The sequence below is a fragment of the Antechinus flavipes genome, chromosome 1, assembly GCF_016432865.1.
Source record: "Antechinus flavipes isolate AdamAnt ecotype Samford, QLD, Australia chromosome 1, AdamAnt_v2, whole genome shotgun sequence".
Taxonomy (NCBI): domain Eukaryota; kingdom Metazoa; phylum Chordata; class Mammalia; order Dasyuromorphia; family Dasyuridae; genus Antechinus; species Antechinus flavipes.
Genome location: NC_067398.1, coordinates 30,146,148 through 30,170,507, shown reverse-complemented (window position 1 = coordinate 30,170,507; position 24,360 = coordinate 30,146,148). Strand labels below are relative to the sequence as shown.

The 24,360-nt window shown below is 39.6% G+C and overlaps 1 protein-coding gene across 6 annotated transcripts in view; it reads right to left on the bottom strand.

Moving 5' to 3' along the window:
* MITF (melanocyte inducing transcription factor) overlaps positions 1-17,275 on the bottom strand; it is a 269,231-nt gene extending 251,956 nt beyond the window's left edge. For 4 of the 6 annotated variants that reach the window (XM_051980698.1, XM_051980715.1, XM_051980707.1 and 1 more), the window contains exon 1: positions 17,107-17,275. In XM_051980698.1, the coding sequence (XP_051836658.1) occupies positions 17,107-17,210 (104 nt within the window). In that variant the 5' untranslated portion in view covers positions 17,211-17,275. Of the gene's footprint in view, positions 1-15,815; positions 16,522-17,106 lie in introns of those variants that run through there. The other 2 variants (XM_051980680.1, XM_051980689.1) reach the window with 1 other exon arrangement.
* Positions 17,276-24,360: the final 7,085 nt, after the last annotated feature.

The window sequence follows — 24,360 nt, the reverse complement described above, 5'->3', positions numbered from 1 at the left end:
TGAAACACATTGAAAAGTAAAACTGCCTTCCCCTAGGATGATGCAGCTAGTAACTTCCAGAGTCAGCATTTGAACACATCTTGGTTCCTTGCACTATTTTGCACTTAACTAGCAATGGATTAAATGTTCTGAGTTTGTTCAGAATGACTGCAGCAGAGTCCCAGATCTGCCTCTAAATAGCCAAAGGCCTGGACCTCTCCCAGTCTCCATTTTCTCTCCTGTGAAAGGAGGATAATACCTAGAACTATTCATTTCACAGGGCTGACCAGGATGAAAACCTTTTGTTAAGCTTAAAGTGACAGAGAAATGGAAAGAACAATTATGATTTTATAAAAACTAAGCTATACTCATTTCTTGGATTTCTTTTACTGATCAGTTAAAAACACTGATTAAGTAGCTACTATATGTCATATTAGTGGAATAGCCTTACTTTTTGCTTTCCAGGAATCTTTGTGACCAACCAGCTCAGCCACACAAGCCAATCAGTCCATAAAATTATTCTATCAAGAACATCTGTAGTTATAAATACACAAGTGAGATTGTTAATAAATTTTCATTGAGACCATTCAGACATCCATAATAATAATATTCTCATTTATACAGGACTATAAGATTTACAAGGCATTTTCCTTATGGGTAATGAAGTTGGATTATCTTTACTTCTAAAAAACTGGGTTTCTAAAAATCAGAGTGATTTGTTAAAGTCAAATAGCTGATAAGTTTTTGAAGTGGGACTTCCTGCCTTCCAATCCAAAGAGCTGTGCATGCTTGCTGTGACGCAGCCTGTCCCGAAACACTAAGATTTCTCAATTTGGAGTCAGAGATTAGTAAACACAGTCACCATCTGAAAAGGCAAATCTCTTGCCTTTTCTACTAACAATGGGAGAAAAAATATCTGGGATGGCAGCTGGTGTCATCGGGTGCCATTGTGGAAAAAGGAAAGACAATACTCCTGTAAGAACACTGGTGTAAGAGGTGCAAGTATCCTGATGATACAATGATGTGGATGATGGGCCTCAGCTGCCTCCTGGCAGCTGGAGAGATGCTGAGGTGTCCGGAAAATGGGAAACAATAAACCACCAGCCCTAGGTTATACTTAAGCTATTAAAGGCAGTTCACTGAAATGATTTCTGCACTTCTTCCAACCTGGAGCCCAGCAGCTTGAGAGCCAGGGCACTTTGTGATGCCAATTAGTGCATCTCATGATTAATTCCTGCATCGACCTCTAGTCTGTGATTATGATGAAAAGAAAATTTGCCAAGAAAGATAACGACAATTATCCTGGTGCCAACAACAGAATCAACCTCTCACATGTAAATAACACGTGCCATTTTTAAATACTATTCAACTCTGGATCCCCATCAACCACAACGTGGCATGCATTCCACCCTCAACTACCCAGGGAATGATTATCTATTTTGTGTATTATTCAGTCCCCTGAAAAGTCTCATATTCTCTCTCTCTCTCATCTTTCTCTCTCTTTTCCCTTTCTCCTCCTCTCCCTCCTTCCCTCCATTTCTCTTTCTTTTTCTCTTCTTTGTTCCCCCCATCCCTTTGTCTCTACATCTGTCTTTCTGTGTCTCTTTCTGTGCTTCTCTCTTTCTATCTCTTCTTTTCTCCTGCTCTTCTTTCTGACTACTTCCTGATCACTGAAGTCCTTCTTTCTGATTACTTCCTGATCACTGAAATGGAAAAACCAAAGAAATTGGGTTCAATCCTGATAGTACATCTAAACAGATCAAGCAACCGTATCATTTTTAGCTCTCCAGGGGAAACGGAATCTGGTGATGATCTAGAGATTTCATTTGCCCAGGCAACTACCCTTGCCCCAAATTTCTTTACTCTTTTCCCTAGAGATCTGATGATGCCTCATGAGTTAGAGAAGAACGGTTTAGTGGGATTACAGGACTGTAGAAGAGGCAAGAAGAGAGAACTCTAGCTCAGTGATGACAGAGTAAATCCCTATTCTGGACAAAACAGCTGTCGCAATCTTCCAATACATGGAGACCCTCACTTTGGGAGGCTCCCAACCTCTACACGTGGCCTGGAATTCATTAGGAAGGGAGCCCAGGCAGAAGGGAGTTTTTTCAATCCTTGTTCAGCAGTAATTCTGAAAAGCACATCGGGTCATGGGGTATGTCCCACAACCACTTTCATCCCTTTTTCTCAATAAAATTACTGGTCAGATGATTTCAATATGTTCGAAGCTTCACAATTTGAATTGGAATTAAAGTAACAGCTGCGATTTGTGCTTTGCACTAGGTTTCAATAAAGAAAATCACTTCAGGAAATCCAAGTCGCTGGGAAGTCTGAAAAACCTCCAACAACCTTCCTAACTTTCACCCATTTTCACTTAGTATCTCTTGCTCCAGGGGAGAGACTTAGTGCAAGTTCATTAGCCAGGTCTAATCTTTAATGGGAACTGATCAAATGGACTCTTTGACTGTGATTCTACTTAATCCATCTACAATCTTCTTGGACCTCTCATTCCAAAACAGAGCTTGGAGTCCCACTATCCTTGGCACATATCCCAAGAAGATCAAAGACAAAAAGAAAACCCCCACATACATATCAATGTATCCACAGAAGCACCTTTTGTGGTAACCACAGCCAAAAAAACAATAATAATAAATCAGTGAACTTTTGAACTTCAGTTTCTTCATCTGTATAATGAGGTTGGGCTAGGTGACCTGGGAGGTCCCTTCTTTGTTAAGTCTACCTATGACCTCTAATCATATTATCAGCTATCAGCTCCTGATCTATGATCCTATGATTGGGAGTGACAGAACAAATTGTGTTATATAAATACAATAAAATATCATTATGCTACTGTCTCAGTTTTATCTCTGTATCTTCAGTGCCTTGCCCAGGGTGTGATACATAGTAGGTGCTTATGTATAACTTTATATGTGAACCACAACTAGGAACAAATAAAAGAAACATGGGAAATCTCATAAGGTAATGCAGAATCGATTAAGAAGAACCAGAGTAAAAAATTTGCAATGATTATAATAATGGAAAATCCTCCAGTAGATTTTAAGAATCCATTTGTTAGAAAAGATTTTATCTTTGTTTTCATTTTCAGTGCTGGGCACATAAAAGATGTTTGACAAATGGAATTAATACAAAAGAAAACAGTATGAAAAGATATCCAAACTCTGATTCCATGATGACTGCCCTAGAACCCAGAAGAGAGATGAGAAAACTTATTTCCCTTCTCTCCATAGAGAGCTGGGGGATGACAGGTACAGAATGCTACCAATACTAGAGTCATTTTTTTGGCTTAACGACTCTTTGTTACCAGAGAGGATTCATTGGGAATAAGGGATGCATTGGGAAATAGCTGATGGGTTTTGTTTTGTTTTTTAAAGGCATTAATAAAACTTTTAAAAGATAAATAAAACAGAGCTTTGGGAAAAGTTATTCAATACCAAGATAGAAATCTCAACAGCAAGAGTATAATCTCAAATAATCACATCCAAATTTGAGTATGGATGGGGCCGGGAAGTGCTCTGAATTTTCTTCAATGGAAGTAGAAAAGAATTGGGGAGGAGGATATTAAAAAAAAAAAAAAACATCATGTGAGTGACATTGCAAGATGCTTTCAAGGAAGTGATGGGAAGCTGCTCCAAGTATATTTTTTGGATTTCAGAGCCCCACAATCCAAGAGATTCCCCTAAAGACGAGTGATCTGAAGCGCCAACTACAGAAACAAAAACACAAACCTCCTGGGTGATTCAGGACCTTACAATGAAGTTATTTGCATTTAGCTACTTAGACAGTATGACCAAAGGTATCCTACCAAGACCAAGCCCACTTGTTAACCCAGGGAACAAGCTTGGAGCTCCCCACTTACCATATCAAAATACAAGGTATCATTAGTAAAACATTCCCAGATCGCATCATTAGCATTTATCTAGATGAAATATTATTAGTGTTTGTCTATCCTAAGAGGGGTTGGAAAGGCCAGGCCAGGATGATGTAACTTGTGGTTCCAGAAAGTCTGCAGACTAAATTTCCAACTTGACACAAACCACTGGGCACCATCTTTAAGTTTCTCTCAAATGGTACTCAGTACACATTCACTATGTAAATAGCCACCAGTCAGCTGCTTATGGTTTATAGGGCCTGTTCCAGAGAGCTATTTTGGATGGTTCCATTTCTAAACGAATGATTCAATAACACAAGTGTCTCACCCCCACCCCCAAGTTAATGACCTTAAAGGATAACTCTGCTTTCAAGTGTCTTCCAACTAATTAAATGCAACAGACACTTATTAGGCACCTAATTCGATAAGACCCAGCTCGGCACACTAGGGATAACAGGGCAAAAGGAGAGCCAGTCGGCCTGATGGAAACTTATACCGAGGGAGGATATAACATTTATACAGATAAGTACGGAATACTCTGAGGAGGGAACTAGCACTCAAAGAATATAATAATAGCTGACATTTGCATCTCCTGCCAAAGAGCGCTATAGTTCCAAAGATCCCAGTACAGAGGCTCTAAATTTAGAGCATGACCAACACAAGAACAGGTTCAAATGCATTCTAATTCGATAGGTACTTATGTTGCTAGCTGCCCCAATGCATGTGATTTTTTTTTTAATGCACTATGGTGGGCGGGCAGCTAGTTGGTATAGTGGATAGAGCACCAGCCCTGAAGTCAGGAGGACCCGAGTTCAAATCTGATCTCAGACACTTAACACTTTCTGGCTATGTGACCCGGGGCAAGTCACTTAACCTCAACTGCCTCAGCAAAAATAAAAAATAAAAAATGCATTATGCTAGAGACAGTTCTCCTGATCCCTGACACATCCATAGCATGTGGGGAATGTTCAAGAGGGGAGGGATCCTACAACTTATCTTACCCAAGTACCTGGTTTTAAAGTTAAGATTACTCAGTGCCAGAGGTGGTACTTGCCCAGTCACAGTTAGCTAGAGGCAGGGGACAGGACTAGAACCAGGATTTTCTGACTCCTAGATCAATCAAGCTCCTAAATCTTAATACTTTCTAGCATCATTACTCCCACGAGCCTTCTTCAATCTCTGCCTTATAGAACCATAGTTCTATGTCTAAGTTATAATATTTCCAGAGCTTTCACATAGAAAACCCAATATTCAGGCTATCCCCAATAACAGGATATTTCTTATCCACAAGAGTTCCTCCAGTGGGCCCTACGTAATAGCTTCACATAGGTTTCAAATACACCACAAACACAATTTTCTTTGAGTCATAATCTCCTGTCCTCCTAATCCAAGAATCAGTCATCTTTCAAATGTGCGCCGTTGGTGACACAGGGCACTGGGTAAGAGTGTGTGGATGACTCAATTCAATCCACCCCCAATTGGAGCAAAAACCCATTGTGCATATACTACTGAAACTGGTCCAACAGCATCTTCTTAGACAAAGGATAAGCCGTGGACCAATGTTAGCATTTACAATACAGCCGTTTTACGTGTCACATAGAAGTATGTTTAGAAAGTCATCATCTCAAGACTAATAGTCATATTAGAAATCATGCTGAATAATTATATTAAAATCGACAGGCATTTATTAATACATATTACGGGACAAGCAGTGGGGATGGGAATGGGAGGGTACTAAACCTGTGATTTCATCAGGAGAGAAACCTCCCTCCGCAGGTGGAGATCTGGTAGACGAATGCAATTGTTATGTAATTGCTGGTTTTGGAAGGTTACCAGTGGGCACTGAGATGGCTAAGTGACCTGTCCAGGGCCATACAAGTACCTTATGCCAGAAGCAGATCTTAAACCTAGATTTCCCTGCTTCTAAGAAGCATTCTATTTTGCCTTACTATACAGACATATACATATATATATAAACTAAATGCAAGATGATCTAGAAGAAAAGGAGTAAGTAAGCATTTTAACCAGAGGGCCAGCATATACATATACATATATATATGTATATATGTGTGTATATATATATATATATATATACATATATATATATATATATATATATATACTAAATGCAAGATGATCTAGAAGAAAAGAAGTAAGCATTAGCGCCTAGGAACATCAGGTTTTGCATTTAGAAACTGAATGACTCAACTATACATATGTAATTTTTAGACTAAAGAAGTAAATTCAATTTAGAGTTTGGAGAACTGCTCTGGAAATTTTAAGGTATATGAATTTTTTTTTTAAATTTGTGTCATCTGAAGGAAAAATATGTCACTGTCTGAGGGATGCCATATTTGGTGTCGGCTTCGGGGGTTGTTAGTGTGTGGGAGGGAAAGGTTCTCCTTTTTAAATTTCTTTACCCAGTTTGACCTTTATTAGTCGCTTTAGACAGGAAGCATGACCCAGTGGGTGAAACACAGGATTGGGAGTCAGGAGTTCTAGACTATTTTTTAATAAGCCTATATTTAGACTTCATCTTTAACCCAAATGTAGAATTGTATGGAAGAATGATTATTGGACCAAGAACCAAGAGACCAAAAACCAAGCTCCATCTCTGCTGTTCACTTGCTGACTCACGTCTTGGTCTCACTTCCTCATCTGTGAAATGTTAGTGGTAGCCTCAGTCTTATGGTGTTAGGACTATCTTTCATATTCTAGTGTTTCTATAGTATTTATTTTTCTGGAGGCAATCAGGGTTAAGTGACTAGCCCAGGATCACACAGCTAATAAGTGTCTGAGTCTGGATTTGAACTCGATCCTCCTGACTCCAGAATGGATGTTTGATCTACTGGAGTACCTAGCTGCCCCCTCCCTACATATTTTTGCATATGAAAATGTTTTTACATATAAAAATTAGAGCATATACTAATGTTTCCTCTTCCCCATTATAGGGATATAGCTCTACATTAAAAAAAAAAAAAAGCAAATATATTAATTTATTTATGTAATAATTATATACATATAAATATATTTGTAGATTTATGTATTTTGTGTGCATGTATATATATATATATATACACACACACATAAAACATATATGTACTTATATGTGTATGTCATGTAATATACATATATCAGTTCTCAGGTCTATGAGGTCCCTTCTTCCTCCTACTCTAGTCCTTAATGTAGGAATGTCTGGACAATGAAAAATGTCTTCTTTTTTTTTTGCTGAGACAATTGGAGTTAAGTGACTTGGCCAGGGTCACACAGCCAGGAAGTGTTAAGTGTCTGAGACCAGATGTGAACTCAGGTCCTCCTCACTTCAGGGCTGGTGCTCTATCCACTGAGCCACTTAATTGCCCTAGACTTAGTTGCACCCAAGTACCCTATAAAGTTGCCAGATCTGGAAAAGCTGCATGTGATTTCTGCTTCAAACACTGGCTCTTAGTCTAGGCAATCTTATCAATTAATCAACATGTATTTATTAAATGAAAGAATGAATGATAAAGCTTTTATTAAGCTCTTACTCCACTGCAGGCTGTGGGAATGCAAAAGCAAGCAGGTAAGTCAGTCCCTATCTTCAAGGCACTTCCATTCTGGGGGGGTGGAGTTGGGGGAAGGCTACTCTTAAGAGGGAGGTAGAAATGGCAGCACAGCAGAGAGTGGAGATGGAGACCAGAGACAGAGAAAAGGCACACAGTCCAGAACAAATTTCTTAACTTACATGTGCCTAAGTCACTAAGTCACAGATAATTTGAGATCTGTATTGATGAAGGGAATTCCCATGCAGGAACTCAATGAAATCCTTTTTCTGGAGCCCCAAGTGCAATAAATAATGGTTCAAAGATTCAGTACTTAAAAAAAAAAAAGAAGTTAAAAGAATGAAAGCTGGTCTAAATCCAGTCTTGACATGGGGCTTTAATGACATCAGTGCCATATAAGGACAAACTACCGAGAAAATAGGAGGTAAGGTGGGAAGTAAAGACAAAACCCAGCTCTGCTTAGGTGGTCAATTTGGAGACTGGCAAGTGTTATGATTCCCTTGGCATCAGAAGGGGGGGGATAGAGGAGTGGGGAAGCACTCCAATTTGACGAAAACATCAGCTAGATTCTTCTGTTCTCTTTACACTTTTGTTCACCAGACTTAAAAATCACCTCCAACTTGAGAGGGTCTTAGGGACCACACACACACATACACACACACACTCACACACATACCCTGTGCTCCATTTCTTGGGCTGCAAGAAAAGACTTATTGCATCCAGGATTTATGTATACCTCTCTCAAAGGAATGGAAGCCCCTGCAGGCCAGGGGGTGTTTCAATGAAGCAATTGCATGTTAGTTCATCAGATCTGTTTTCTAGAGTATTATGTTCAGCTTCAGGCATCTCATTTTAGAAAAGATACTGATGAGTTAGAAGATACCCAATGGAGGGTAAATGAGGTGGTGGAAGGCCTTAAATTAGTATCAGTCCATCAGAGAAATGAGGGAAAGTGGCAAAGTGATGAAGCTTGTGTTGAGACAAACTTCCCCGTGGTTAGAGCTACACCCCAATGAAATGTTTAAATGTCTACTTTGTTCAAAGCACTTTGCTAAGCACTGGGGAGGTAAAGAAAAACAAAATGAGTAAGAAAATAAAACCAAACACAGAAAAAAAAATTTACTAAGATTTCATGATTTACAGTTGACCCAAGCAGCTCTGAGGGTTTCAAGCAGGGGATTGAGAGCTCCTTTCACATATGTAAGACTGAGGGCTCTTTTCTGGAACTGAGCTGGACTAGATGATCTGTAAGGAGGGAAGGAGCTGACTAAGGGCTCCAATATAAAGAGATATTTGAAGAAGAAAATAGAGAAATGAGACACGTTCTGAGGCAGCAGAAAGAACCGAATGCCAAATTTGGGGTTGTATCAGCAGCTAAGAGATAATGGTGAAAAGAGATACAAGGGCAAAAGTTAGTAAGACCTGAATTCAAATCTGATCTCAGACATTTACTGGCTTTGGAAGCCTGAGCTTACTTCAACTGTAAAATGGTAATACACCATTATTAATAAGAATCAATGCTGTAGGATGAATACAGAGAGGACTGGCGAGACTTACATGAACTGATGCTGAGTGAAATGAGCAGAACCAGGAGATCATTATATACCTCAACAACGATACTGTTTGAGGATGTATTCTGATGGAAGTGGATCTCTTCGATAAAGAGAGCTAATTCAGTTTTAATTGATCAAAAATGGGCAGAAGCAGCTACATCCAAAGAAAGAACACTGGGAAATGAATATAAACTGCTTGCATTTTTGTTTTTCTTCCCGGGTTATTTATACCTTCTGAATCCAATTCTCCCTGTGCAATGAGAAAACTGTTCGGTTCTGCACACATATATTTTATCTAGGATATACTGTAACCTATTTAACATGTAAAGGACTGCTTGCCATCTGGGGGAGGGGGTGGAGGGAGGGAGGGGAAAAATCAGAACAGAAGTGAGTGCAAGGGTTAATGTTGTAAAAAATTACCCTGGTATGGGTTCTGTCAATAAAAAGTTATTTAAAAAAAAAAATCAAATGCTGTAAAGCATACTGCTGAACACATAGTAGATGTGTTTCCTTCCTTCCTATAATTATGTACTCTAGTTTCTAACCAATTGAAAAGCAATTGGACTAAGTATAAATAGAGAAATCTTAGTAATTTGTTATTGTTGTTGTTGTTTTGCTATTTCTTTATTTATAGTTTGTCTTTCTTTATGTCCCTAGTGTTTAGCACAATGCCTGAAATACAGAAGGTGCTTAAATGCTTGTTCATTTGACTAACTACTGGTGGAGGGGACAAGCATTTATTAGGCATCTACTATATGTTAGGCACTATGCTAAGAATTTTACACATATTCTGTCATTTAAACTATTAGAAAGAACTCTTAACATTTCTTTTCTCTCATCTTTCTCAATAAAAATAATGGTGTTGTATAATTACATGCCCACATATGAAATGCTTTAAATTACTGGTTTAAAAAAAATTATTTTAAACTACATGTGTTTCCCCAAAGTGGGCAGCTATTGCATTTAATATATTCACAGCATCTTCTCGACTCTACTCTTCAATGCACACACATTTAAAATTTAATCAAACACTCCTATAATTAACTTGTATTATAAATGCCTTACACAGAAAAGGGGCCCCTTCTGGGCCACAACTTCCTCATCCAGAATATGAAAAATTGGCCTGGATGGTCCTGACAGTTCCCTTGGGCTCTGAGGTTAATGGCTTGGGTTCTGATGCTTGCCACCAGTCTAATCTTGGGCAAGCCACTTACCTACCACCTCTCTAGATCTCAGTTGCCACATCTGGTTGTTTTTTTTTTTTAAAGGGAGCTGACTCAGTGATTCTGAGGTCTCTTTCATCTTATGACAATTTCACATGATGAAAAAGTCTCTCCTGGTTTTCTTGGGTCTAATCAGAAAAATACTGTTTCTCTGATGATGTTTTCTAGTTCTCAAAAAACAGGCCATTCTGAAGCCATTACTACCATGCAATTGGAGGAAGAAGCTTAGTAACTTTGATTTCTCCCAAGATACATTTTTTTACACTGAGGTCCTGTTTCTGACTGTAAGCACATGTGACCTGTTCTAAATAAAGGATATTTTCCACTTCTTGCACAATTGGAGCAGATACCAACATCAGCCTGAGCAAACTGCATTGTAACTCAAAGGGAATTATAAAAAAAACCACTCAACACAGTCCATAAATAACTAATCTGAAGCGGGGAGAGGGGTCAGAGAAAAAGGTACCTCTGATAAGAGAAACGCCTAGTCACACTCAAGAGAAATCATTTAATCAAGTTTTTTTTAATATAATCAAACTATCAAATGAATTTACATAATGAAAATGAGAACATGAGGGGCTACAACACGGCAGATGTTTTAATTATTTCAATTCTGCTTCAGATGGATGACATCACTCTTCTTTTTTAAAAGAACACTTTTTCTCATCGTGAGTTAGAACAGTCCAATTGGTGCTCAGCTTCTTAACCTTACTGGTGCCATGGACCCCAAAGACAACTGGATGAGGCCTACTGTTAATGTCTAAAATAAAATATACTGGAATACAAAGAAAGACAATTATGTTGAAATAGATATATCCAAAAAAAAAAAAAAATTCTCCACTCTAATGTGGCAGCCACAATGGACTGAACATCAAATCTGGAGTCAGGAAAACATGAGTTCAAATCCAGCCTCAAATGCTTACTAGCTATATGACCTTGGGTAAGCCATCTAAATTTTCTCTACCTCAGTTTACTCATTTGTAAATTGCTAATAATAAAAATAGCACCTATTTGAAGAATTGTTGGATAATACATGACAATAATTAGAAAGCATTTAGCATAGTGCCTGGCATACAATAAGCCTATATAATTGTTAGCTGTTATTAAATTGGATCATCAGTAGGTAACCCCAAAGGAAAGTTTATGAGTCTGCAAAGTGACAAATAATAAGAAATACAGAATTTTAGGGGGCAGCTGGGTGGCACAGTGGATAGAGTACTAGCCCTGAAGTCAGGAAGACCTGAGTTCAAATCTATCCTCAGACACTTAACACGTTGTAGCTGTGTGACTCTGGGCAAGTCACTTAAACCCAATTGCCTCAAGAAGGAAAAGAAAATACAGAATTTTAGAAGTGAAAGAAAATACCTATTCTGAACCCCTCATTTTATAGATAAGAAAACCGAGAAGATATAATTGTTGAATGAACTTAAATCAAAATAAAATTAGTCAGAAAGCATTTATTAATCTTCTTTAATACAAAGACAAAAACTAAGTAGCTCTATAATCAAGTTTATATTCCAAATAGAAAGACAAGATATCCATATATTATAACAACTAGATTTTACATAGCACCTGAGATTTTAAAACAAGTGATGAATATTATCTCATCTGATTCTCAAATCAGGTTTTATTAACATCTCTATCTTATAGATGAGAAAACTGGGGCAGACAGAGGTTGTGACTTGAACAGGGTCACAGATAGTATGTCTGAGGCCAGACTGGAATTCTTCCTGACTCCAGGCCCAGAACTCTATCCAGGCTGCCACTATCTGAATCCACAGCCAGATGCTTGTCCAGGCCATTCCCCTCACAGACCCACAATGAGAATTTGTTGCTCCAGTCAGACAGCACACATTGAACAAAGAAATGATGCTGGGGCAGCCAAGGGAGCAGGTTTGCTGGAAATATCATACCAGAGGTGTAACCACCAGAGGGAGGAAGTACCACATCTGGCAACTTCCTATTTTAAAGAATTATTTTTGCTAACAAGGTGCTTTGCTAGATTATTTCTATGCTACTGAAAGGACTGCAAGAGCCATTAGCACCCTGAAGCAAAGCCCTAGTCAACCTCTCCCACCTCCATCTCCATCCCTTCATTTTTCAATTACAGAAACTTTCAGACAAGGAATTATAGTGATTTGCCCAAGTTAACACAGGTTTCAAATTCAGAACCCTATTATTGAACTAAATAAATGCCTAAATAAAGGTGACTTTGCAAATGAAACAAATTGAGTTCTTCCTGATCTCTGGTGAACGCTAAACTAAATGAACCAGCACATGAATTTAATAAAAGAAAAATTTACAAGGTCAAGAAATAGAACAATTGTGAAAAATTTTTTCTTAAAAGTATATTAACAACTCCAGAGCCCACTGAGTGCTTTGCATCTGAAAAATTAGCATCACAAATATAGATTATCCAAAAGAACTAAGAAAAAGAGGAGGAATGATATAGCATTTACATATGCTGTTATAAGCCCAAACATATAGACAGTGGGACTTGGTGGCTAAGAGCTCATTCACCAGTTCCCGATTTATTTCCCTGACTCTGCAGATGTGCGAATTCTGGGCTACTCTTGATATTCAGCACTTTTAGTCTGCTGCCATTCAGAATTCATTCTCAGGGACACACAAATGTTTAAACCATCTCTTTGGATGCGTCAAAGTAGAAAACAATTCTTTTCTTTATAAGGCTTTTTTTTTTGTTTCCTTTTGCTCAAAACCAGTAACTTGGCATGTTTAATGTGACCAAATGGATTTTGCATTAATCTAACCCAACAACTTAATGCTCCTAAATACACAGAGGACTGGGTTGAAATAAGAATTTATCTTTTTTTAAAAAACATATATTTGGAGCTTAAGTTTAGGTGAAATACAAGTAAACATTTTTCAAAGCACAGGATTTTTAGAGATTGCAACTACCTATTCATTGACTATGGACTAGCAAAGATAATTCTTGATATTATTTCTAATTTCTAATAATTCTAAATGTTACCAGAAATAGAAAATAAGCTGATACATCATAGAATACTTGGAAGAAAGTTCAGATGAAATGCACACTTTGAGCATGATTAGAGGCATAGAATTACATAAATGGGTTCAGAACCATAATTTCTGATGTCCAGAATAAATTCAATTGAATGTGGGAAGTCAGACATTCTGATCAAATGCCATTGGGATGTCAGAGGAAATAGCAGAACCTCAGAGTAGAGAAACAAGGGTTTGGGAAGCAGAAGACCAGAGTCTTCTTAGCAACAGTCTGAAAAAAAGTGAAGGAATAGAGATGGTCACACCAGGATAGCCAGCATGTCAGAGAACCTCACTGGAGAAAAGTCATGTTCCCAGGAAGCAGGCATTTTTCAACAACCTGGAAAAGTCCTGTTTGTCCAGAACAAGCTACAGACAGCTTCAAGAAAAATTAAAAGGTTAAAGCAATCTAAGCTTCTTCTGTCTCCTGACCTGACCAATCAAGTCTGACAAAAAAAAAAAAAAAAGAAAGAAGAAAGAAGAGAGAGAGAGAGAAGGAGAAGATAAGGGAGAAGAAGAGCGGGAAAAGGAAAGGGAGAGAGGGAGGAAAGAGAGAAAAGAGGAAAGAAAGAAAGAAAGAAGAAAGAAAGAAAGAAAGAAAGAAAGAAAGAAAGAAAGAAAGAAAGAAAGAAAGAAAGAAAGAAAGAAAGAAAGAAAGAAAGAAAGAAAGAAAGAAAGAAAGAAAGAAAGAAAGAAAGAAAGAAAGAAAGAAGAAAAAGGAAGGAAGGAAGGAAAAATCCTAGGGAAGAGCAGGATCAAAAATGGGGAGGAGGGGGAAAACATCCTAAACAAATGAGGCCCTGATAAATAACACAACAGACCATAGATGACAATGTATTACAAAACTGTGGAAGACTTATAGAAAAATTTTGACAACTTGATGTACTTATTCACAGATTTTATTTTGCTAGCTGGTTTCCAAAAACATGGGTCTGCTCCAGAAACAAGTTTTATGACAACTTTTAAAAAAATTAATCCCTCTACAATTCTGCTCTGTACTTCCTCTTAACTCCAATGTGTGATTCTATTTGCCAGCCCTTCCTCATCCCCAAAAGATTCACTTGATTCTTTACCTGCAATGGTAGGTACAGAGATAGGTGCTCCATAAATATTGGTTGACTGTTATGTGATTAAATTAAATGATGGTAGCAACCAACTTTCAGAAATAAGTTTATGAAAAAGCATGAATCCCAGATCTATTGAATACATCTCTGTAGAACATGTGAGTTACTTGAGGAAAAGGACAATTATCGATGTTTGAAATCCTCAATGCTCTTCAATAAGTCTATCTCAAATGGAATTGTCAGTTTCCCATACACAGTCTCCCCTTACTCTTTCAGACCCATGCAATCCTTTTGCCCTCATCAGAAGTAAGAGCTCAGTTAACAAACTTGATCAAAATTCCACATATGCACAGAATCCTCATACAAAGTGTTTATTTTCTCTAGGCTATGTTTCATCACAGTAAAGAAAGCAAGTGGCCCTGGACCTATATATATGTCACTGATCTCTTCAGCCAAGGCTAGATAACAGCCCTGGATGACAATATTCAACAATACTCTTTACACAACATCAGCCTGACTCCCCACCCCCACAGGCAAACACACATCTATGCTCACCCAATGCTGGGCTGATGAGCCTAACTAACCTCAGATGACATTTCTTCCCAATCTCCTTTTTTAAGCATTTATAAACAGACTGATTCAGCAGCACTGCTTGCTGGGTGTGCTACTCACTGATTTCTCCTCTACAGTTTGGATTCAGAAGCTTGCTAAATCCATCAGGAAAATAAATTCAGTACCCAGTAGAACATGCCCCAACCCTCTTTCTCTTCCAAATAATACTACCACCAGAAGGTGGCAGGGGTTACACAATCTCCCTGCTTGGGTCTAAATCTCACTACTGATTGCTCCTTCCTCTGCCTCTCACTACTGTGAAGCTCCACACCGGATTCTTCTACCAGTTAGTGGGGGGAATGGGAGGGCAGGGAAAGGGTGCAGCAAGGAGAGAAGTGAAAATGCAGGAGCTAAGGTGCCTTATCTTATCTAGTAATTGAGAGCAGTCTCAACCATCCCGGCCTTCTCGGTCCATCCTCCCACTTGGTCAACACTGGGTCTTGGGGGGGGGAGGGGGTTGTCGTAGCGGAACTGGCAAATCAAAGGCAAAGGTGCCAGATTCAAAAGGATGGACATCCATAAGTCCAGAAAGCTGGTGGAAAGGGGTTTAGAGAAGATAGCAGCAAGGTGGGGCAGGGTCTTTCCATTCAATGAGAGAGTAAACTATCGCTTCAAACCCCGATTCTCCAGCTTTCTGCAAACCCCCAAATTTTCTGCTGAGAGTGAAATAAGAGACGCAACAAAATACGAACGAAGCTTCAGAGCTGACTCCCACCTTTAAAGACATCACTTTTCCCACACGTTGGTCTGAATGGAAGGACCTGACCCTAGCGGGGAGGGGGAAGAGGGGAAAAAGAAGAGGCTGAGCGCCCTGGGGAATATAAAGTAAAGGAAGAAGCCACCTCCAACAGCCCCCATCCCCAACCGGGGCATCCTCAGGATAACCTTACCTGGGAGGAGGGCAAGAGGAGAGCCCGAGCACAACTCACCTGCAGGCTGCCAGGGGCGGATTTTCCCAGAGGGGCAGGACTCCAGAGGGCTGACAGGCGAGGAGCTGGTGGCCGCCCCTTTGCCACCGCTCCTTCCCGCCCAGGCCCCAGACTGGGTTCGGTTCGGGTAGAAAACTCTCGGGTGCTTCCATCACTCCCTCCCCCAGACTTTGGGGTCCGTGGCCCCGCTTACACTCCCAAGTGCTCTGGCATGGGCGGGGGCTCCAGACCAGACGTCAGTTGACTCGCAGATCCGAGCCTCTGAAAACTCTTTTCTCGGTTTCACCTACGATGCCAACCCTCCCGGTTGCCAGCGTCTGGGTCCCCCGGCCGAAGGGGGCGTCCCAATGTCCACGGTCCTCACTAGGGGACCAGGAGGAGGAGAACTATCCTCTCAGGACGGTCCAGCGCAAGAGAATTCTCCAGATAGGAGTTCTCTCTGTGAGCCAGCGAGGGGGTGGGGCAAGTGTACCCCAGATGTAAACTCTGACTACGAAGCGGGGGATGGGCGATGGGGGTTTGACGCACCCCAGATATGCATCCGCTCTGCAGAAGGGAGACAACGTAGTCCAGCGACTTATCCTCCCCGCAGGAAAGTACCCCAGATATGCGTTCTCTCTAGAGGAAAGGGGGAACCACACAACCCAGACTGAATCTTCCCTGCAGGAAAAAAAGCATATTTCCTCACCACCACCCCGACATTCATGCTTTCTACAACAAAGTTATCCATACTCTCTAAAGAAAAAGCGAAGACAATCTATTCCAGAGATTCATCCTCCTTTAGGAAAGGGGGAGCAAGACATCCAAGATATACTCCCTTCAGGAACGTAGGAGACAAGGTACCCCAGAGAAGTATCCTCCTTTTAGAAAAGTCGGGAAAACATGCTTCCCTGCAAAAGTGGAAGGAGAGCATCGCCCAGACACACATGGGGAATTGGGGGGAGCACCCCCAAGATGTGCGTTCTCCATACGGGATGGCCCACAGGACAGCAACGTCCCTCACAGGTGTATTTTTTCTTCTGAGGTGGACGTCTCCTATAAAAGCGTTTTCCCAATTAGGGGCCCCCAAATTGGCCGTGTAGGCAATCTGAGCTTCGGACAGTGTCGAGGAGTTTTTTTTTTTTTTTCCTCCGCCTTGGGGCAAGGGCACAGGGTCCTTCGCGAGGGGACTAACTGTCCTTGTCTTGGGGACGCGGCCCTAGCACTCCAGAGGAGAGGGGTACCTCCCCCCCAGCTGGGAAGGAAAGGTGTCCTCCTCTCTCCTCCCTCTCTCCCGGCAGCTGTCACTCACCTGCATTTCAGAGGCTGACTCTTCAGCTCGTAATAGGTCTTGGGCTCCTCGTGAAACTCCTCCCCGACTTCGAAATCCGGCACGATCCCCGACTCGGACTGCATGGCTCCTGGCCGCGCGGCGCCCGGCTGGAGCGGAGCGCACGCACGAGCCGAGGCGCAGCAGCAGCAGCGGCAGCGGCAGCGGCAGCTGAGGAGCCCGGGGGCGCGGCGGGGAGGGGCTAGGGACGGCGCCCGGCGCCCCCTCGCAGTGCCAGCCACAGCCCACTCCCTCCCCCCCCCTGTCCTCCCCTGCTCCCTCGGGCTCGCTTAGTTTACACACTCTCACCCGGAGCGGGTGGGTGGCTGTGAGCTCCCTGGGAGCTGTAGTTCCACCCGGGGCCCCGCTATCCCCGCCAGCCCGGAAAGTGGCTACCCTGAAGACTACAAGTCCCAGCAGGACGAGCGGCCCCGAGGCAACGTAGTGGACACCAGCGTGTGCAACTCTTGTTTAGACTCTTTGTCAATGTCAGGGGCTCCCTCCTCCCCCCTTCCCCTTCCCTGTCCCTTTCCTTCTCCCCTCCACCTCCCCACTTCTGTCTATCGCTTCAATCGCTTCAAGATTCGAAACTTGAGTGTTTAATATTAATCCGAGTTGCAGTCTGCCCACTTGCCGTCACCCTTAGGGGTTCGGATATTTGGGTTGGCAATGCAGATCCCTTTTTTTTCCCCTTAAGTGAGGATGGAGGCACTGGCTCTTTAAAAAGTGGGAGTATTGAGCCCAACCTTAAAAATCAAAGAGCTTCCTCCAAGCCAACCCGGTAAGCTCCACAGCCGCTAAATATCTAGCTGTCCCAGTTCAGGACAGGAGCGAAAAAAGACAAGGAGAAAACAACCTTCAGCAATTTCGGGGTGAATCTATTTTGTCGAACTTGCTGCGAATTCCCTCCCCCTACTGTTTTGTTTCGCTTTTCTAATTTGTTTTTTGTTTTGTTTTGTCTTACAGCAACTGCTGTTTTCCTTTTTTCTCCAATTAGTCTGATTGCAAATCGGCTCTCAAACGTACCTCAACTTTTAAGGGAAACTTTTGTTCCTGCTTAAGAACGGAGTTGCTTAACAGAATGCTGGCGCCTTCTTTTAATTTTTGAGTTGGCAGCTGTTTCTGGCCTCCAGTGAGGCTTGTGGAAAAGAAGAGAGATTCAGTGGAAAGAGAACTAGATTTGGAGTCGGAGTGGGAGGAGGAGGGGCGGAGCTGGGGGGGGGGGCGGAGAATGAATTTTAATACCTGCTCTACAGTTTATTACCTGAGTGACCTTGACCAAGTTATTTTCTTCCCCTGGGCCTCTGCTAAAAATGAGGGGGGTTGGACTAAATGACCTTCCATTGGAATGTTTCTTCCAGTTCGAAATCCATAATCTTGTGTGATGAGTATAGAGTGTAAAACCAGATCTGTTCATCCCTGCTCTTTGCTGCTCTGGGACTGGGCAGATACCCAGAATGGCAGATCTCCCAATTCTAGCTTATCTCCTGCACCAGACTTCTCTGACTGGGGTCGGTTTCACTAAGACTGGGTTCTTTCTTTCAATCAAGAAGTTACTTAAAGCATCATCTCTGAGTGATCTACCTAGAGAATCTATGTCTTTCAGAGTCTGAATCTGCAGAGATTTCATATCCTTTGTTTGTTTTCCAGATCTTGCATATTTATTGCCGGCCTTAAGGGAAGCTGGCAAATTGGGGATTGAGGGTGGGGTGGGGGAGGCTAAGGAAGGGCATAAGCATTTATTAATCTTGAATTACTTGTCAGGCCCTGTGCTAATTGATTTAGAAATATTCTCATTTGATCTTCACAACAACCTTGGGAAATAGGTACTATTATTATCCCCATTCTACAATTGAGGAAACTGAGGCAAATGGAAATTAAGTGACTTGTCCAGAATTATAAGACTGGGCCAGTAAATATCTTAAAATGGATTTAAAATCAGGTTTTCCTTACTCCAGGTCCAGCCCTATGCTGCTAAACTAGAAACTGGTATTTTGCAGAGGGCAGTATTTTTTTAAGATTGTAAACTTGAAGCTGGAAGGCATTTTAGATACTATTCCAATCTCCTCATTTTACAGATTAGGAAAGTGAGCTCCTGAGCCATAAAGTGACTTCAATCAATCAAATACTCTCTTGATGGTTTAAAGAAAGCTAGAAACAGTCCCTGCCCTCAGGGATTTCATTGTCTGATGAGGTAGATGAAATACAAACAACTAAGTTTTTGTTAATATGAGATATAAACAGAATAAATAGGAGATAAACTAAAGAGAATAGGCACTAGAATTTAAAGGGAATGGGGAGAGGTTTTCTGTTGAAGAAGGGATTTTAATTTGGACTTGAAGGAAACCCAAGGTCATACAGTAGAGCCGGGCAGCAAAACTAGCTGCTTCAATCGCAAATCCACTGCTTTTCCCTCTGTATCAAGCTGCTTATCTCTATTCCAGCTATTGTGCTTGCCTTCAAGAAGTTTACACTCTTTGATGGACAGATATGTCATAAAAACTTTATTGTCCTACAGTGACACTTCCCAGCTCCTAATTCAGTATTTACTGATGTGATCTATGATGTGGGATTTGGCATCAAATGTTGTGACTCAAAATCTCTTCATGAGATCTTCATTATTTAGGGAAGAGATCTCATGAGATTGGGGGATGCCTTTAGTTGGCAGGCTAAATCCTAAAAGGGACTTAACACCCTGTAGAGAAGAGAAGTGGTGTTAGGAAACAGTGGAGTTAGGAGAGAGACCTCATGGCATGGGGAAAGGGAACCACGAGGATAAGTGTTGAGGTGGGCTGACCCAAAGGAAAGCAGGAGCCATGGAATGACCCATACGTAGATTTTATAGGGAAAATGTAAGCTCAGGGACATGACTGGGATTTCTGACAGGGCATGGCAAGGTGAGATGGCTCAAGACTTCCACTGAGGGTGTGTCCCAGGAGCCTGACATAACTAGGATTTCAAACTGGTCAGTTTCCCCAAAGGGTGAGATCATGGAGCTAAACTGATCTCTGTAGATCAGAGCCTTCACCCTGCTTGCCTCAGGAATGAATGCTTTAGTTTTTCTCTGCCAAAAACACCATTCAGGACCTCATCATTTACTAAGCTACCCTAAATATAAAAAGTGCTTAATAAAATTTTGGGTAAATTAATTTAATTCATATCAAGATCATACTCTAGGATCTGACCCAAACTTGACCCTTTCCCATAGCTGTGATTTTAAATTAAATTGTGTAACAAAAGGATGCATTGGTTTGATAAGAGAAGAAAACATCTTTTCAGATTCCCAAGTATTAGAATTCTCTGATTGGGGGGAAGGGAACTAGAAGGGGCAGCTGAGCTCTGAAACTCTAGAACCCTAATAAAGCCATTTAAATCAGAAAGTCATTAACATTTCTTGCACGGGGTCATACCCAATTTTGGCTGAGAGTGAGGCCTTCAATGAAACTAAAGATAATAGCTCTCTTCCAAGTCAGCCAAGGAAATTGCTTGAGGTTCAAACTTAAATCTTGAAATTGTCTCCATAATGAGCCTCTACTCCTTCAGGTAGGTTCTAACTAGCGAATGCCTCACTTGTTGACCATTGATAAAAAGTTAAAAACTTCACCAGTGGCAGTTGAATCCCCTCCTCACCCCTAATTCACCAATGGATGAAATACAACTTCAAAAGCAAGGAGTAACATTAATAATAAATGATTTTGTTATAAAATATTGTGGATTTGAATCCACAAAAACATCTTACATTGAAGGTTGCTTATTTCATTTCCTAAGGAAAGTAAAGACCAGGAAGACATAATTGATTTCCACCATAAGATTAAAAAATTGGAGCCGAAAGTGACCTTGGAGAGTCCTCAATTTACAGATAAAGATCATCCAGCAGCATTTAGTCAATAGTATATACGATCAGGATATCAAACATGCAACCCCTGGGCCTCATGCAGGACTACAATATTCCCACAAAAGCTGCCAGAACCAAATTAAAATGTAATTGGGAAATATTAAGCAAATAAAAATACAATAAAACAAAAATAATTTTAATATGTGGTTTTCTAATTCAAAATGCACCCATAAGGATCCTTATGTATTATTTAATGGCCCCCATTTCTATGTGTGTTTGACACCACAGATGTAGAGGATATTGTACTATGTATTATGGATATAATCATGCATAAAATATAGTATCTGCCCTCTTAGGGCATATAATCTTGATAGGAAAATAAAATGTATACCTTTAAAGATAAATAATATGAGAAAGCATATGTTGTTGTTTTTAATGGAGCATCTAGAGAATCACCCTATCTATATGGAATCCCTCTTCCAACTGTACTCTCCATTAGAGATTTTTCTTTGAACTAAATAGAAAGAGAACATGCTGGATTGTATTTGGGGATTGTGCAGTACTCCTTCAATGATTGTTAACCCCGCTACAAAAGCCCATTTAAACACACACACACACACACACACACACACACACACACACATAAATGTTCTTATGCAAAAACCAAAAATACAGTAGTAAATTTTGGAATAAAAGTCTCTCCAGAGAAATATAATTACAGAGGATTGAGAGAGCACTGGAGGGAAGCATGAAAGTTGAAGACAGTCAACAGTATATTTTCAACAATGATCTAAGTAAGAAGTAGCATAAGGATATATATCATCTTATACTGTAATCAATTCTGATAGATGTGGCTCTTCTCAACAATGAGATGATTCAGGCCAGTTCCAATGATCTTATGGTGCTGAGAGCCATCTACACAGAAAGAGTGGACTGTGGGAATTGAGAGTGGATCAGAACATAGCATTTTCACTCTTTTGTTGTTTGCTAGAGTTTTTTTTTCTTTTTGATCTGATTTTTCTTGTGCAGCAAGATAATCATATAAATATGTATACATATATTGAATTTATATATATATATGTACATATATATATATATTACTTTATTATTTAACTTTATTGGATTATCTTCCATCTAGGGGAGGGGTGGAGGGTGGGAGTGGGGGTTGGAACATGAAGTTTTGCAAGGGTCAATGTTGAAAAATTATCCTTGCATATGTTTTGAAAATAAAAAGCTTCAATAAAAAAAAAATATTTTTTTAAAAAAAGAATATATATCATTCGGGAAATAAGTGATCAGGAAAAGGCATAAAAGTCATATAGTAGAAATGGAGGGGTCAAAGGTTGGCAGCCTGAGCTCTATATTTATTGTCTTAGAATGTGAGCATCCCAGAAGATGAGATAGCATGGGTATGATGGGTGAGCTAAATTATGTTTACAACAGTTCATTCTGATATGCTTGGTCTGTGGCTACTATAGTCCTTCCCTCAAATGTATATGAGGATAAATGTTTGATGTTCAGGCATTTCAAGAGGGGGATTAGCTACATGAGAATGTCTATTTGAGGAATGATGAGCAGACTTAATTTGGCTGGAATGAAGGCTTCATGTAGGGGAGAAGAAAAAAGTAAAAATAAAGAAAGATATGTAAGGATTTAATGAGATGCTTTATTTTGTTTTCTTTTCAATGATTTTGCATCATAAACATTAAAAAAAAAAAGTAACCAGCTATTTTACTATAGTAGGCACTTAGTGTGTGCTGGATATACAACTACAAAGCTGAAACAGCCCCTGTCAAGTAGTATATCACTTTACAGGGGAGACAATCAACAAAATAAAAATGAAGAATAAAATTCCAAACACAACTATAAATACCACAATCATATTTTGATAAAATAAAAATAAATTTCAATAAACTAATTACTTATTTGCTCTATGTCCCTTTCTAATATTCTTTTCCATCTTTGTAGAGTATGTGCTCCTTGAGGGTAGGAGTTAGTGGTTTCAACTTTGTCCTCAGTCTTGGAAGCTAGCAAAGTACCTTGAACATAGTCCATGTATAATAAACATTTATGGAACTGGATTTGTGCTACTTTCTTTTAAAATATTGTTTCATTTTGTTTTTACATTTTAAACATTTATAGATTACCTCCCACTTCATGAAGTCTCTTGTAACAAAGTAAAACAATTAAGGAAAACTGATAATACAGTGACTTCATCTGAAAGTTACATTTGTAACATTGTTGTGGAAACCTTTCTATTTTTTTCTTAAATTAACAGGAATATAATTTTTATTTCCCATCCCATTGTGGGGAAAAGGGGAAGAAAATTATCTTACTAAATATTCATAGTCAAATAAAAACAAATTCTCTTTGTGGCTATATATAGACACACACACACACACACACACACACACACACACACACACCTCATTCTATACCCTAAAATTTCTCTCTGAAGGAGATCTTCATCTGTCCTCAGGAATCTTGGATGATCATTGTACCAATACAGATCTTACCACTTTCAAAGTAATTTGTTATTGTTACTGAACAATTATTCACTCAGTTTTACTTGTTTCATTCTTCATCATTTTATACAAATCCTCAAAATTATTTATTTTTATAATATTAATTTCATAGTATAAAGTTTTCTTCATTTTGTATGTTTGTTTTTTTTTTCATATTTTTATGAAATCATTTGTTTTCTCATGTCTTATAGCACAATAGAACTATCACATTCACAGAAACAACTTGTTCAATCATTCCTCAATTGTTGGACAGCCTCTGTTTCCCCAGTTTGATTTTTGTTTGTTTATAAATATTTTTGTGCATAAATAACTCTTTCATCTATATGTGTGTGTGTGTATATATATATATGTATATATATTTCTTTTGGATGTAGACCTAATATAGATGAGTCAAAAGTCATGTGCTATTAATAGTTTTTTTTGAATAGTTCCAAAGTCCTTCCAAAAATGGTTGTGCCCATGAAGTGGTCCACCAGCAGTGCATCAATATAACTATTTTTTCATACCCTCTCTAAGTATCATTCTCCTTTTTGTCATCTTGATGAGTGTGAATCTCAAAATTGCTTTAGTTTTCATTTCTTGAATTGGTAGTGATTTATAGTATTTTTTCTACTGACTACATTGAGTGCTTTTTTTCTTGACAACTGTTCTTATGTTTAGACCATTTATTGAATGGTGAATGACAGTTTTTCCTATAAATATGAATTATTTCCTTATATATCTTCGAAATGTGGCTTTTATTAGAAAATTCACTACAAGAATTTTTTTCTCAGTTGTTTCCCTTTTAATTTTAGTTTTCTTTGAATACTTTTGTGTAAGAACTTTTTATTTTATGTAATCAAAATGTTTCATTTTATTTTCTGTGATCTTCTCTTT